Source organism: Balaenoptera musculus, chromosome 1 (genome assembly GCF_009873245.2).
Source record: "Balaenoptera musculus isolate JJ_BM4_2016_0621 chromosome 1, mBalMus1.pri.v3, whole genome shotgun sequence".
NCBI classification, from domain to species: domain Eukaryota; kingdom Metazoa; phylum Chordata; class Mammalia; order Artiodactyla; family Balaenopteridae; genus Balaenoptera; species Balaenoptera musculus.
In genome coordinates, this window is record NC_045785.1 from 140,129,104 (window position 1) to 140,145,760 (window position 16,657).

Consider the following 16,657-nt stretch of genomic DNA (forward strand, 5'->3'; position numbering starts at 1 on the left):
GCACATTTTAGTCATAAAGCAAGTCAAAATTGCACTTTCTTTAGGGACAGCTAAATCTAAAAAAAACAAATCTACCATGTGATTACCTGTTCTCCAATAATGTTTGGTTTCACTGGTCGACAAGGTAAGTGACAGATGCACATCCTGTAACCTAGAATGAAGAATGAAGAATTGCTGCTTGTCTATCACTGTTCATTAAGTATTCAATTATTATTAAAAATTACTAGCAAATTTTATTTTATAAGAATAATTGAGATTATTCTTATATTTGTAACGTCATAATTTATTTGAATGAGATTGCCTTAGTTTTACGCACTTGCTGTATATGACATAGTATAAAAACAAATACAGGAGATCTAGGGTCAAAATCTGGTTCGGCCAAAAGTATCTGTGTTACCTTGGATTAGTCATTTAGCTTCTTTGGGACTCCGTTTTATCGTCTTTCTGCCATCTTGACTTTTTCTTAGGCTTCATCTTCTTTGCCTTATGCTGCATTTACCATTACACAGCCTCTTCTTCATTTATGATACGGCACTATCTTATTTCTCTTCCCATCTTTCCTACTTAATCTTCTATATAGATTCTTTTCCCTCTCTCATACTCGAAAATGTAGATTTTCTGTATGCTTGATGTGCTACATAAATTTTTTCTCATTTCCTTGGTAACTGTAGTGCCTTTCATGATTGCAACTATCTCCCCTGTGAGAAGGAATCCCAAAATTATAGCTCTCTTACCACCTCATTCCTGAGGGCCAGATCTCTACTTCCAATTGCCTATTGAAGACACATGACTGGTTATTTCAAAACCTACTGTCGGGAATTCCCTGGCAGTCCAGTGGATAGGGCTCCACGCTTCCGCTGCAGGGCACATGGGTTTGATCCCTGGTCCCTGTTCGGGGAACTAAGATCCCACAAGCCGTGTGACGCAGCCAAGAAAAAAAAAAAAAAAACAAATAAAAACCCAACAACAACAGAACTCCAAAAAACCTACTGTCAAGGACTAAAATTTTCATTTCCTCTTGAACCAGGTCTCTTTCTCACCTTTTCAATGAATGATAATGCCTTCCAGTTACTCCCAATTCAAAAACTAAGTTATCTTTAACTCCTTTCTTCTCATACTTTACATCCAATCATTTATTTGTATATGTTGAAGTGTCTCAGGACTCAGACCTTGGACAACAACTTTTTTCCACCTATATGTACTCTTAAGGTTATCCCACCCAGTCTTATGGCTTTAAATACCATCTATATTCTGACAACTCCCAAATATGTATCTCTAGCCCAAACCTTTTCCCCAAAGTCTAGATTCATGTAGCCTCCAGGCTACTTGATATCTCCACTAGATGCATCTCAACATTTGCATGCCTAAATCTGAGGACCTGTCCTTCTTTCTCATACCTAATGCAGTCTTCTCCATCCCAGTAAAGGACAACATTTTTCTAGTTGCTCAAGTCTCAAACACAAGCATTCTTGGCTTTTTCTCCCTCATCTCACTTCTATTCCTTCAGCAGATCTTATTCAACATATTTGCCAACTACTTTGAAGCCTGCTCACAAAGACAAAATCTATCATGTTCACCATCTACCAGATGACCACCATGTGAAAGAACCCAACAACCTAATGTACATGACAGAGTAAAGCAATACTATGAGCCATCAAAGAGAAGAGCATAACTTGGAGGAGGGAGACCAAACCTAAAGACTAAACAATGGCTTAAATAAAGCAAATGAAAGAGACCTTTGTAATTAAAATGAGATCTTTCTTTTTTGATAAGAAGTCAATATGGTTTACTATACATTCTTATAAATAATTAAACATAAAACATACGGCTTCTGAATTAGTCTCTAATACCCTTTTCTCTAAGTAATTAGTGATAATCTAAGAAAATAATTCTGGTATAGTTCTGGCTTCTTTTTTTGGGTGTCTTATAATGGCTATTTCATTCAGTCTGGTTGAAACCCCAGATAAGCACATTTAACAATGACTATACTTATATAATCATATACAAATATAAGTATATACATGCTTAGATTGATATTTAGGGCTTTTTGGGGGGGGTACTTTTTGTTTTTATCCCATATATTGCTATTTTCATTAGTAGTTTACCATGGAAATCCTTCCAAGTAAACTGGTATAAATCTAATATACTCTTTTCAATGGCTGCATAATATTTCATGGTATGTATGTACCATAATTTATTCAATCTCTTTTATTTTAGTTCCAAGTTTTTGTCACTAAGCCCATGCGGCAGTGAATATTCTTGTACACCTATCCTTGTGTATTGCTGCTTTTACTCCTAGGAAAGGCAGTGCCTGGTGGATGAATATTTAAAATTTTTTAAATGTTGCCAGATCTCTTTCCAAAAATGCTGTAATATATAATTCACTATCCCAGAATCTAATAATTCACTGTCTCTAAGAAGTATTTTAACTTGGTAAGATGTTGTTTTTTGTTCTTCAACTTTATTCATTTCTTTATGTGAGTCCTCTCGTTAAACTTACTCCCTCAAATTGTGTCATTTTTGTCACTATTATAATTGTTTTTTTCTAATTTCCATTTATCTAGAGTAGAGAGACTGATTTTGAATATTTATCTTGTATCTCACCACTGTTCCAAATACTCTCATTAAATGGCTTTTTTAAGCCATCAGCAGAAAAAAAAAGATGTTATCTTCTTTTTTCTGATATTCATACCAATTATTTTATTTTCTCGTTTTACTACATTTATTATATCTTCAAAAATATATGTAAAATTGTAGTTGTTCTAATATAAAAGGAAAAGTATAACTTATTAAAACATGGTTCAATAAGTAATGTGGACCTTCAGCGCCAAGCAGGTACCCTGTACGGAAGAGATGCTTAATAAATGTTTGCCAAACTAAACTATTGGTGTCACATCTATCTATTGCCTAGAGAGCTATATGGTCTTTTATTAATAAATACACTAAAAGGGGCATTAATCCTTCATAATTTTAAACTGAAAATATTTGATTATGTTTTCATTAAAATTCCAAAACTGGTACCAAATCTTTAATTTCGTTTACATCACTTTTAGCAAGCACAAAAATACTAACCTTCAAATTCAACTGAGACTTTCCAGTGTAAATTTTGAAGGTGACGATGAAGCTTATGACTATTACAAGCTCTGAATTTTTCCTTGGGGCACAATGGACAAGCCTGTTTGTTTCCTGTTAAAGGAAAAGGAACTAATAAAGCAGAGAATAGACTAGCTATTAATGCTTAAATTTAGCTACAAAAGAAGTAACGGGGAACCTCTCTTGCCCCTGCCCTTTACCCCCCAAAACACACACTCACACACCTTAGATAATATCTTTCTTAACATTAGGGAGAAGTCATTCCTGCCTCAGCAGGTACTTAACAATAGTTGTTTTAGCACATGGTCAGTGACTTATTTTTTTACCTACAACTCTCCTCTCTGTGGCTAGCAGATATCCTTGTTGACACTGGGAACAGAGATGATGAGGAAGTGATAAACTACATGATATCCCTCCAGCCAAAGTGCCTGCCAGAGAGAATGTCATTCTGTACTTTGGGCAGGAGAAAAGGCAGCAGTTGTCACACTCCCAGAGGGCTAGGAGCTGGGCAGAGAGTATAAGTATCTGCTCTGATACTCTTCTACTCTAGCAGCAACAAAAATAGTTAATGTGCGGAGTTAGAAAAATGGAAGAAGGAATTGGAAGGAGTACCTTGGATCCTATATAATTGCTATTCTGAGACTGGGGTCATGGTTACAACCACTGTATCCTATTACTAAATTTGTAAGTTCTTCCTTCTTTATTAACATATTCTTGAAAAGATTATGTGTTAAATAAGTTTTATTTAATTAGAAATGTAATGTTTCTTAATAAAAACTTTGATAGTATACAAAAGAATTAAAATCTCAAATCCAGGTTTAAAGCGATAAAATATACAGAAAAAATAACTCAATTTTTAATCCAACAAATATCTTTCACACATAGCACATGGCAAGTATAAGCACAATTTTATTTATTTTATTTTATTTTATTTATATATATATATATATATATATATATATATATACATACATATATATATATATATATATATATATACACTCTGCCTACTTCAGAAAACCGTGAGGAGATCTTGAGGATGGAATCCAAGCACTAAGGATGGCAAAGTAGAAAGAGAAGAGCTTGGGGCACTGACAACATTGTGAAACTCTGTACCAGCCCTAAATTGTCAGCCTTGGGACTTCTTTTACATGAGAGAATATAAGCCTCCATACTACTTTTTGGATTTGTTACTCATAGTAAAATGTAATTCCTAACTTTTAGAATACAAAGCCCTTATATATCCATGAGACTGTAATTTCCTTGAGAAGTTGTGAAATAACTTATCTCATAGCACCTTTGCATATAGAAGGCTATAATTTCCTAAGTAAAAAACCATTATTTTACTTCTGCTCTAGTTCAGTGAAAATAAACAAGTCTATGCTTAGAAAAATTTTCATGTGTCGAAAGATGACAAATCATTAGAAACTGAGAAAAAACACATTTTCAAATCATGGAAATACCTGCATCAAGATTATCTGAGTTCAGCGAACTGGCAGAGTCAAAATCCCCTTCAGTTACGAAAGCTAACTTCTCTAGATCAGCAAGCTGCCTTTGAATCGAGATGTGTCTCTCTGAAAGGAAATTTTAAGAGTTAGAAAATTATGCTTTAACAATCTGTATTCCAACTTCACTTTTATTTGATCACGTCACATGGAATTTTACACTTTTATTTCCTATAGCACAGTGCCCTAGTACCTAGATGGGAAACTCAGTTTATAAAATGACAAGTGTGCCTAAGAAGGCAGAGTCGGGGAAAAAACTCTGCTGTGTAACCTCACAGCTTTCAAATTCTATCTTATTATTCAATATAATTCTACAAAAGAAAGGTTCTAGTCTGTACAAAACACTGAAGCCATGTTTCCTGTTTTCAAAGAAATTTCAACCAGGTGAGAGAGATTAACACGTTAACTACTAACTAGAACACAAGGCAGGATGAAATGAACACTAGGGGTAAAGGTAATATGATGCTGGCCTACAGAGGAAGGAGTAATTCATTCCAACAAGTGCTCCTGGGAATGTCTTCACTGAAGAAGTGGCATTTGACTGAAATTTAGGGCATGAATAGAATTTCATAAGGTATGAATAGAATTTCAATAAGTAGAGATTTGGTGTCAGGCCTTATAAACTGAAGTAACCTAATAAACAAAAGCATGTGGTGTAAAAATACACAGCCACCTCTATACCACTCCTGGCTGGAAAGTAATATGTTTGGGGGATAGAGCTGGTAGAAAGATATGCAGCCAAAAATGTATCATGGAAGGCATAAATTCTATGCAAGTTAGTTTGGACTTTACTCTTCAGGCAATGTTAATTCAGGTTTCTGAGGAAATCAAAGACATGATTTGAATGCATTTCAGGAGGGTATCTCTGGCTGTAGTACCAAGGATCAATAATTGAGGTGAGAAATTAGTAACAGAAAAGTACTGGAGAAGAGAAGGTAAAAAAAGAAGCAAAGAACTTGGGATGTGAAAGTACAGGTGAAGATTAAAGGACGATCCTGAGATTTAATAATACTGTTAACCAATAAAGGAAGCAGAGAACACTTTTGGCACAAAGGAAGAGGAAAGAGGAGACAAGGGAATTTAGTTTTTTACACAGTGTGTTTGATTACTACTGGTATTAGGTACTCAAGTCCAGTAGGCAGTTGAATTGTTTTTGGAGCTCAGGAGGGATTCTGAATAGATATAACTCATAAATACACGTGTTAGGTGAAACTATGAGCATGAGTAAGAAAGCGTAAGGGAAAAATATTGTGAAACAGAGAAGAAAAAAGCCAAAACTCAGTCCCAGTAACACATTTTTGGGTTACTCAAATATTATACATTCTTCAAATTACATACCTGTAAGTTTTGGAATATATGAATAATCTTTCCAAAATATGTTTAACATATTCTTGAGTAAGTCGTGTGTGGGATGCATTCCCCAATGCTGCTGAACCCGCTACTGATTAATATAAATGGATACAATTTGTAAGTGAGGTATGGAGGTATGTAGATATTTGTAAGAGACGTTGAAGAAAATCAAGAAGGTACATTCAAAAAGGAAAAATGGTATGGAGAATCAAGATAATGCAGAAGCCAAGAGAGAAGAGACTGTAAAAGAGAAATGCTCCACAGTTAAGTATCACAAATAGTTGCAGAGATCAAGAAAAGACCACTGGATTTAGTATTTAGCAAGTCTCTAGTGACCTTTAAGAAAGAAGGTTCAGTGAGGTGTCTGAGAGTACAAATGGGATTGGAAGGAGAAACCAAGTATATAGAAAATCAGCATAGATTATTTTTTTCAATAAGTTTGGTAGTATAAAAAAGGAGATGGATGGGATTGTAACTTGTTTTTTCTTTCTAAGGATAGAGAGACCTGAATATGTGTAGCCCCAAGGGAAGGAACATTTACAAAGTGGAATCCTGAATATGCAAGACTAGGAGATGTAACTGACAGGAAAGGATCCCCAGTGAGATAGGAGTCAATGGGGGTAAACCACAAGGCTCTCTAATATTAATTATATAATTAGATTATACAATTTCTCGACACTGCTGTCTTCCTGCCTATCCCTCTCCAAGCTTCATGCCCAGTTGCTTTGTTTTCCTTCTGTATAATTTGTGTTCTTGTTTGTCTCCCCTACAAATAAGCAGTAAATAGGCAAGGGCTATGTCTTATTCATCTTTGTAATGGTTAAGTGCCTAGTGCAGTAACTTGCACACCGCAGGCACTAAAGTTTTAAACTAATTTTTTAAAAAAATCATTAGTCTTTTTGGATGCAGTAGCACACTGAGTCAATAATTTTGGAATTCAATTCAGCACTGTCAGACATTCCTGCTAAAATTTATTAAGAAACAATTTTTACCTAATTCTAAAATGAGAAAAACAAGGAGCAGCAAATGCTATTGGTTAACTTCTTATACCAGGTATTGTTCAAATGACTTACAACGAGATATGATTTCTATAAACAGGTAAAATTTTTTCCCACTTTACAAAAACCGTTAATTGCTAGGTGTCTGACCTTACTGTCTAGTAAGATTCAGGCAATGAATCCACGTGTACAAACCAGCCTATTTAATTTGAAATCATAAAAGCTTTTGGCTTCCATAGTTCAAAGATCTGTGTGTGTGAAACAAGATATATAGTGCTACATAACGATGTGCTTATTTAAATCATTCCAACTACTAAGTAGTACAAAGCGAAAGGGGCCTGGTAAGCTAGAAAACTGAAAATCCTGTGGTCCGCTATTGAAGTAAACTCTAAAAGATCTGTCTAAAGAGTCATGATATGCCTATGTACATCTCTGAAATCACTTTCTGGTTCAAGACAGTAGTTATCAGTCAATCTGTACTTTAAATCACTCAATCTTTTTGTAACACACTAATCCAGAAGTCAATAGGCAAACCTCTTGTTCAATCAGATGAGTCCAAGATGCTAGGAGGTTCTTTTAAAACTTCTTTTTCCTCAATTTTCAATTCTATTTCAGATATGCCATCTTCATCTTGCCTAGTTAAGACTGATTTCAGAGGGCTACCTAGACCATCTAAAAATAATTTTTAAAATGTGATTAATATGTTTCTAATGCATGTCAGATTCTCAGTCATTACCTACTTGTCCCAGCAATGCATTTTCAGGTGTCTCAAACATCATGCATTCTTCAAATTGCACACTTGTAAATTTTGGAATATATGAATAAATCTTTCCAAACTATATTCAACATATTCTTGATGGTGGGGAGCTGGAGAAAGCATGCATTCCCTAAAGCTGTTCAACCACCTCTGATAAACATAAAAATATCCCATCTAGAGATGAGTTAGGGAGGATACCTTACTCAGGAGAGTGTTCCTCCTCTTCCCCCACTGTAGTTGTGGATGAAGAAACAACTGGCCTTATTTTGCACCTACTAGCTCTGATCTTCTCTGATGAGGAGGGGCCTAACAGAGGCATGCTGACTTTGTCTCTTCTGTGATCTGCCCTACTCTTAAATCTACTATAACAATTTATATGTTGTTTTAAAATTGTAAAATAATTCTATTAGATTATAACTGTCCACATGTTTTATAAACATTAATCTCACAACTGGCTTAGAAGTAGGAAAGACAACGAATTAATTTAAGATATTTTGTTATGATTCAGAAAGAGCATAAAGGTCAATTTTGGGACTAAATTTTTAAAGAAAACTTTTAGACCTTACATTTGAAAATGTTCAGCAGATTCTTAAGAAAGTGTTACTTATCAATCTTTTAAATTCCTTTATGGTCCAATAAATCATCACTTAGAAAACATGCAAGCACAATCAGAAGCACAATAATACGGGCTATTAATTTTCAACAGCCGACTTCTGATGGAAAAACGTACAAAACTCAATTGGTATTTATGTCTGAGGGAAGACATCTGTAATTTAGCCGACTCTTTCTTAAACTATTCATCAGCCTCAAATTCTTTTTGGAAGCAAGCTGCTAAAGAAAATGAAATAATGAGAAAAACCCATCTCTTGTCTCTGTCGAGGCACAAAAGCTAATTGACAGCAACAGTTGCTAAATCTTGGCAGTTAGCATCTACTACAGTAAACAGGTTGCCTCGGTTACTCTATCATATTTTAAAGGACTTAGTGAACCATGGCAGACGGGGCTGAGAGGGAAACTACCAAATTAGGTGTAACTTCTAATTTTTGTACCAAAAAAAGACTCCCTTTAACGAAGAAGCCCACAACCTCATTATTTCCTTCTATCTGCAGCACCCCTGGCCTCCACAGATCCTTCACTGTGAGGTCCCCAAGGTTTGTGGAGATGCCTTCCCCCATCCTACACCCGTTTTACCCGCTATACGGGTTCCTCCTTCCTCCCCCCATTTCTCTAAAACTGCCTTTCCCCATAAAAACCATCCCAGGGGAGAAGGGCCTCCCCTACTCCCCAGCAAGGCGCACTTTCTCGCTTCTCCTGCGGCAGACAGATCTGGGCCTCCTGCACTTACTGCTTTCAGCCTCATCAGGGGCAGAGGCTAGGGACGGGGACAGGGTCGGAGCCTGGGCCAGGGCAGGGGCTGGGACTGGAGCCGAGGCCGGAGTCGGGGCCGAGGCCGGAGCCGAATCCGGGGCCGGAGCTGGGACCCGAGCCGAGTCCGGGGCTGGGGTCGGGACCTGGACCTGGGCCACTTCCACCTCCTCCTCCTCCTCCTTCTCCTGGGGCAGCAGCTCCTCCTCCGCCATATTCTCCATAGTTACCGCCTCCGTGCCAGGCCCGACCGGGGACCAGGAGGGGCTCACGGCGGGGTGAGACAACTGGCGTGAAAGCCCAGAGGGCCGGATCCGAGGAGTGGGGAAGCAAATGGGGAGGGCGGGATGCGTGCAACAGACAAAAGACGAAGAACCAGTGACCAAATCCAGTCAGCAGAAAAATAAAAAGCAACAGACAGCGATTCGCGGTCCCGTCCGCTTCCTTTTCCCCAAGACGTTACGACGCCAGCCCAGACTGCGCAGGAGCGGGCTGGGGACGGCGTCCAATGAGGTTAGAGAGTTCCGTTTCCGCGGTGCGTCTCCGTCCCAGGCGTCAACAACCGAATCCAGCCAAGACTACAATACCCAGGGTGCACCGCGCCGCCTGGGTGGGCGGAGCCGGAGTTCCAAGTCCTCAGAGGAAGTGAACGCAAAGCTAAACAAAAGCTCTGGAGCCGTTCGAGCCGTACCCTGCCTCCGAGCGCAGAACTACATTTCCCAGCGGGCAGCGGGCTCGGGGTCCCTTTCCCTTGGCCTGGGCGTCCCGAGTCGCCACCGGCGCGAGCGCTGGTGAATAAGGTAGGGAGCTGGGGCGGGGTGGGGGGAGGAATCGTTGACGTTACGCTCACTCCGGTACCGTAGCGGGCGGCCGGCGGGACGGACGGAGGATTCCGAGTCCCTTTGAGCCTGGGCTGGGCGACTCTGGGGGCGGACCCGGGGTTGAGCCTGCTTTGTGAAGGGTGGGGTTCTGGCCCGGCCCTTTCTCTGGAGCTGCCCCTCGCCCCGGCTAGGGTCAAGTGTGTTAGTACGCGAGCCCGTGGGCCTAGGTGGTTTACAGGACGCTGACAAGCTCGCCTGTCAGTCAGGTGGACTTCGAGTTGGGGGTCTGCTCCTCATTTCGTACCTTCACGCACACCGTGACCCGAACACTCTTTTCCTTTTGTTTTTATTTTTGCCCTAACCTACGTATTCCCAGTATCAGCGCTGCGCCGTGGCTGCAAGATTCCTGTGGATACGGAATTTGGCGGGGTGGGGGCGGGGGGAGTGCCCTGTGCTTATATTTAGGCTGTTAATACCCAAAGCTCGTTAATATGTTGAGCTTCGGGGCACTTGACTGATGCGATTCACATTCCTCAAGGCGTATGCAAGTGAGTTCCCCGGCCCCCGTACTTCTCTTGCCTTTACTCTCTGAGCTTGCTTGAGCTTAAGCCGCGCTCCTTCAAGCCCGCTGGGGTAGGCAAGGGGAAAATTTTTGAGTTTTCTGGCTACTCTGCCTGGGACTGGTCCGAATGTTACAGGCAGCAGGGCAGGAGAGGGAAACTCTTTTTAGTCTCAGGTTCTCGCACTTCAGTTCGGTTTTCCTAGTTAATAAAGCTGATACTTAATGCTTATCTCATTGGTCTGTTTATTTTCTATTTGTTTCAGTCCCCAGGGGAGAGCGAGTGTGATTATTTGGCAATTTGAAACTCAGAACAAGAATCTGGTCCTCCCTCCAACCCCCCAGTACTTAGGAAGTATTTGGAGGGTTTTTTCCCCCCTCCTCCCCAATTTAATGGAAACACAATTTATCCCCCGGAAGTTTTCGTGAATTATAGTTCTAAAGCCCTCTTCGTGGCCCCATCCCCAGCTTTTAACTATTATTCCTGGATGTATGCTGCCTCACTGCTCGTAACAGTTGATTAAAAAATGGCATAATAACACATTCAACTTACAGACATGAGTAGTGGATATCTGTGCATAATACAAGAACCAGTGATTTTTTAATTTCTAAAAGACTAGATGGTTCATTGAAAGCTTGATTCGGTATGTCAATCTCATTAATACCAGCTGGAGACCAGAAGATGAAATGGGTTAGATTTTTAGCCTGTGCATTCTGTGGGAATTTTTTTTTTTAAATTAATTAATTTATTTATTTATTTTTGGCTGTGTTGGGTCTTCGTTTCTGTGCGAGGGCTTTCTCTAGTTGCGGCAAGCGGGGGCCACTCTTCATCGCAGCGCGCGGGCCTCTCACTATCGCGGCCTCTCTTGTTGCGGAGCACAGGCTCCAGACGCACAGGCTCAGTAGTTGTGGCGCACGGGCCTAGTTGCTCCCCGGCATGTGGGATCTTCCCAGACCAGGGCTCGAACCCGTGTCGCCTGCACTGGCAGGCAGATTCTCAACCACTGCGCCACCAGGGAAGCCTCCTGTGGGAATTTTAATAAGAATTTCTAAGCATGGTCCCTGCTCTTGAGACATCCTGAAGAAGGTATCTTCAGAGTTTGGAAGAATCAGATTGAGTATATTACTTATCTGTTGCTGCCTAAGTTATCTCAAAACTTAGTGGCTTAAAACAAAACAAAAACATTTATTATCCCACAGTTTGTATGGGTCAGGAATTCAGAAATGGCTTTCTGGGTATATCTGGCACTGGGTCTCATGAGACTGCAGTGAAGATACCTACCAGGGATGCTGCCATGTGAAGGCTTGCTTAGGGCTGCAGGATCAGCTTCAAAGGTGGCTCATTCACATGCCTGGCATTTTTGGCAGGAGGTCTCAGTTCTTTCTTGGTGGGCTTCTCTTTGGGTTACTTGAATGTCCTCATGATGTGGTGGTTGGCTTTCCCTAGAGTGAACAATTCAAGATAGAGTAAGGCAGAAGCCACAATGTCTGATTAGACCTAGCCACATACTACCATATAGCAATATCCTGTTGGTTACGTGGGTCGTCTCTATTTATTGTGAGAGGAGACTACATAAGACTGTAATTACCAGGTAGCAGAGATCATCAGGAGCCGTTTTGGAGACTGGCCAGCACAGGAAGTCTCCCCTCATTTAGTTTGTATTTTGATTTCCATAGAATCAATATGAATTTCACACTAATATGAGTATAAAACATTTGTCATAGTACACATATGGGTGTTTTTCCTTTGATAGTCCACTATCTGCAGTGTTTTTTTTCAATTTGTCTTATGGGTAACAGGTTCAATTGTGTTTTTTTGTATTCAGAGCACAATGTGAATGGGTTTAAATTGTAAAAGGTAACATAACCAGTCCATTGCCTCTAAGCAGTTCATCTCATGGAAGTTATTATTTTTCATTATGCCTTCCCCTGCTTCACCCCCCCAAACCCCCCATGGAATGGGATCCTTGGAACAAGAAAGAGAGATGAAGATTATTCCTCTAATCTGGAAGCTCAACTGTGAATTCAATTATTGCCATAAATTATCTTACAAAGCAAAATTTCTGGGTAATTTAGAATTTGTTCTTAGAAGTTTATGTTGGCTACTCTTTTATTAATTTTTATTATTATTAGATTTCTGTTAGCTATCAGCATTTTTATTCTTTCTTCCATAATCATCAAAACATTCTAAAAGTTTGATTTAGCGTAATTGAGCATTCTTTTATAGCACTTCACTTAGTGTGATCATGATTGACCAGGAGTAGTTGCAGTTGCTTGGTTTCTAGTCTTTGTTACGTTCATAGTGTCAATACATATCACTGCCAGCAAGAAACTCTCCTTTGGACTTTGCTTCTGGACTCCTTTTACATCCTCTTGCCCCAACAAACCTGGTGATATTCCCAGTCTCTGGCCTCTACGTTCCAGTACAGGATGGTTGTATACACTATCTTGAGAGTGTTTATGACCATAAGGAATGACTATGTTTGTGTGTGTGTTTGTTTGTTTTCCTGTCAGTAACTAACAGTATAGACTTGATCCAGAACAGGGCTGGAAAAGTGAGACTGGGATGGGAAGTGGACAGAGGGACTGGATCAGCAAGAGTTGGAAGTGGCTCAGAATGAACAATGAATATTCTTGGGAAGAAAAATTCACTCATTCATTCACTCAGCAGGCATTTGTGAACACCTCAGTTTTCAATACAGCGCACTCTTCAAGAAGCTCAGGGTCTAGAAGAAAGACAACCACGTAAGCCAGTATTTGTTAAGACCCTACTGTGTACTATCCTGTACAAGGTATTTTTACATTCATAGTTTCATCTGAGTTCTTCAAAAACCTTCTCGGATGAGTTATCTCTATTTTACATATAATGAAGCTAGGGCTCAAAAAACGTATGCGTTTTGCCCGAAGTCTCACTCAGTGAGTGACGGAGGATGTGTTGGGAAAGTGAAGACTTTTGACTAACTGGTTTTGAGGTATATATAGGTGGGGCAAAATACAGCAGTCTGGCAGGCAGTTGAAAATGGTGATGTGATGCTTGAGAGAGACGTCAGGGCCAAAGGCATAGTTTTAAGAGTCATTCCTAAAAAGGTAATAGATGAAGCTGAAGGAGGGAAACAGAACATTATGAGGGAGAATATAAGTAAAGTGGAACAATGAGAGAATCCCGTCACCTTGAGAATGGGTAAAATATAGAAATTATTTTGTAAAACTCCAGTCTTTAAGGAACTGAAAAAAGAATAATTTCTAATGTTTTTGTTGTGGCAGTGGTAAAACACACATAATGTGCTTTTGATGTTTATTTTAGCTTTCCAAATGTCCAGCAAAGAATCTTGTGGAAAAAAAGAGAAATCTCAGAGAAAAGGCACCGCCCCATCACCCAGTGTTGATGAAGAAGTAAGAATTCTGGTTTGTTGACCTAAAGATACCCTTTTTTACAGTTTATTTTTGTGTAATGAAAAAAATACACCTCAGTTTTAAAATGAGATATGTAAATATTTTGTTCTTCCCTTCTGACCCAGGAAAAGTCTCTTGTTATTCTCATTCTTTTTTTTTTTTTAACATCTTTATTGGAGTGTAATTGCTTTACAGTGGTGTGTTAGTTTCTGCTTTATAACAAAGTGAATCCGTTATACATATACATATGTTCCCATATCTCTTCCCTTTTGCGTCTCCCTCCCTCCCACCCACCCTATCCCACCCCTCTAGGTGGTCACGAAGCACAGAGCTGATCTCCCTGTGCTATGCGGCTGCTTCCCACTAGCTATCTGTTTTACATTTGGTAGTGTATATATGTCCATGCCACTCTCTCACCCTGTCACATCTTACCCGTCCCCCTCCCCATATCCTCAAGTCCATTCTCTAGTAGGTCTGTGTCTTTATTCCCGTCTTGCCACTAGGTTCTTCATGACCTTTTTTTTTTTTCCCTTAGATTCCATATATATGTGTTAGCACACTGTATTTGTTTTTCTCTTTCTGACTTACTTCACTCTGTATGACAGACTCTAACTCCATCCACCTCACTACAAATACCTCCATTTCGTTTCTTTTTATGGCTGAGTAATATTCCATTGTATGTATGTGCCACATCTTCTTTATCCATTCATCTGATGATGGACACTTAGGTTGCTTCCATGTCCTGGCTATTGTAAATAGAGCTGCAATGAACATTTTGGTACATGACTCTTTTTGAATTATGGTTTTCTCAGGGTATATGCCCAGTAGTGGGATTGCTGGGTGGTATGGTAGTTCTATTTTTAGTTTTTTAAGGAACCTCCATGCTGTTCTCCATAGTGGCTGTATCAATTTACATTCCCACCAACAGTGCAAGAGTGTTCCCTTTTCTCCACACCCTCTCCAGCATTTATTGTTTCTAGATTTTTTGATGATGGCCATTCTGACCAGTGTGAGATGATATCTCATTGTAGTTTTGATTTGCATTTCTCTAATGATTAATGATGTTGAGCATTCTTTCATGTGTCTGTTGGCAATCTGTATATCTTCTTTGGAGAAATGTCTGTTTAGGTCTTCTGCCCATTTTTGGATTGGGTTGTTTGTTTTTTTGTTATTGAGCTGCATGAGCTGCTTGTAAATCTTGGAGATTAATCCTTTGTCAGTTGCTTCATTTGCAAATATTTTCTCCCATTCTGAGGGTTGTCTTTTGGTCTTGTTTATGGTTTCCTTTGCTGTGCAAAAGCTTTTAAGTTTCATTAGGTCCCATTTGTTTACTTGTGTTTTTATTTCCATTTCTCTAGGAGCTGGGTCAAAAAGGATCTTGCTGTGATTTATGTCATAGAGTGTTCTGCTTATGTTTTCCTCTAAGAGTTTGATAGTGTCTGGCTTTACATTTAGGTCTTTAATCCCTTTTGAGTTTATTTTTGTGTATGATGTTAGGGAGTGTTCTAATTTCATACTTTTACATGTACCTGTCCAGTTTTCCCAGCACCACTTATTGAAGAGGCTGTCTTTTCTCCACTGTATATGCTTGCCTCCTTTATCACAGATAAGGTGACCATATGTGCGTGGGTTTATCTCTGGGCTTTCTATCCTGTTCCATTGATCTATGTTTCTGTTTTTGTGTCAGTACCAAACTGTCTTGATTACTGTAGCTTTGTAATATAGTCTGAAGTCAGGAAGCCTGATTCCTCCAGCTCCATTTTTCGTTCTCAAGATTGCTTTGGCTATTCGGGGTCTTTTGTGTTTCCATACAAATTGTGAAATTTTTTGTTCTAGTTCTGTGAAAAATGCCAATGGTAGTTTGTTAGGGATTGCATTGAATCTGTAGATTGCTTTGGGTAGTAGAGTCATTTTCACAATGTTGATTCTTCCAATCCAAGAACATGGTATATCTCTCCATCTATTTGTATCATCTTTAATTTCTTTCATCAGTGTCTTATAATTTTCTGCATACAGGTCTTTTGTCTCCTTAGGTAGGTTTATTCCTAGATATTATATTCTTTTTGTTGCAATGGTAAACGGGAGTGTTTTCTTAATTTCACTTTCAGATTTTTCATCATTAGTGTATAGGAATGCAAGAGATTTCTGTGCATTAATTTTGTATCCTGCTACTTTACCAAATTCATTGATTAGTTCTAGTCGTTTTCTGGTAGCATCTTTAGGATTCTCTGTGTATAGTATCATGTCATCTGCAAACAGTGACAGCTTTACTTCTTCTTTTCCTATTTGGATTCCTTTTATTTCTTTTTCTTCTCTGATTGCTGTGGCTAACACTTCCAAAACTATGTTGAATAATAGTGGTGAGAGTGGGCCACATTGTCTTGTTCCTGATCTTAGTGGAAATGTTTTCAGTTTTTCACCATTGAGGACGATGTTGGCTGTGGGTTTGTCATATATGGCCTTTATTATGTTGAGGAAAGTTCCCTCTATGCCTACTTTCTGCAGGGCTTTTATCATAAATGGGTGTTGAATTTTGTCAAAAGCTTTCTCTGTATCTATTGAGATGATCATATGGTTTTTCTCCTTCAATTTGTTAATATGATGTATCACGTTGATTGATTTGCATATATTGAAGAATCCTTGCATTCCTGGAATAAACCTCACTTGATCATGGTGTATGATCCTTTTAATGTGCTGTTGGATTCTGTTTGCTAGTATTTTGTTGAGGATTTTTGCATTTATGTTCATCAATGATATTGGCCTGTAGTTTTCTTTCTTTGTGACATCTTTGGTTTTGGTATCAGGGTGATGGTGGC

The 16,657-nt window shown here is 39.2% G+C and overlaps 2 protein-coding genes across 6 annotated transcripts in view; one reads left to right on the forward strand and one right to left on the reverse strand.

Moving 5' to 3' along the window:
- The window catches only part of TRMT1L (tRNA methyltransferase 1 like), a 36,963-nt gene extending 27,420 nt beyond the window's left edge, over positions 1-9,543 (reverse strand). Inside the window, exons 1-4 of one of the 5 annotated variants that reach the window (XM_036868077.1) lie at positions 9,049-9,543; positions 4,557-4,667; positions 3,073-3,186; positions 87-151 (exon numbers count right to left, since the gene is read on the reverse strand). In XM_036868077.1, the coding sequence (XP_036723972.1) occupies positions 87-151; positions 3,073-3,186; positions 4,557-4,667; positions 9,049-9,292 (534 nt within the window). In that variant the 5' untranslated portion in view covers positions 9,293-9,543. The other 4 variants (XM_036868110.1, XM_036868103.1, XM_036868093.1 and 1 more) reach the window with 4 other exon arrangements.
- A 211-nt stretch (positions 9,544-9,754) lies between these two features.
- The window catches only part of SWT1 (SWT1 RNA endoribonuclease homolog), a 101,998-nt gene continuing 95,095 nt past the window's right edge, over positions 9,755-16,657 (forward strand). The window contains 2 exon segments of the mRNA XM_036829500.1: positions 9,755-9,868; positions 13,753-13,853. Of these exon segments, the coding sequence (XP_036685395.1) occupies positions 13,761-13,853 (93 nt within the window). The 5' untranslated portion in view covers positions 9,755-9,868; positions 13,753-13,760.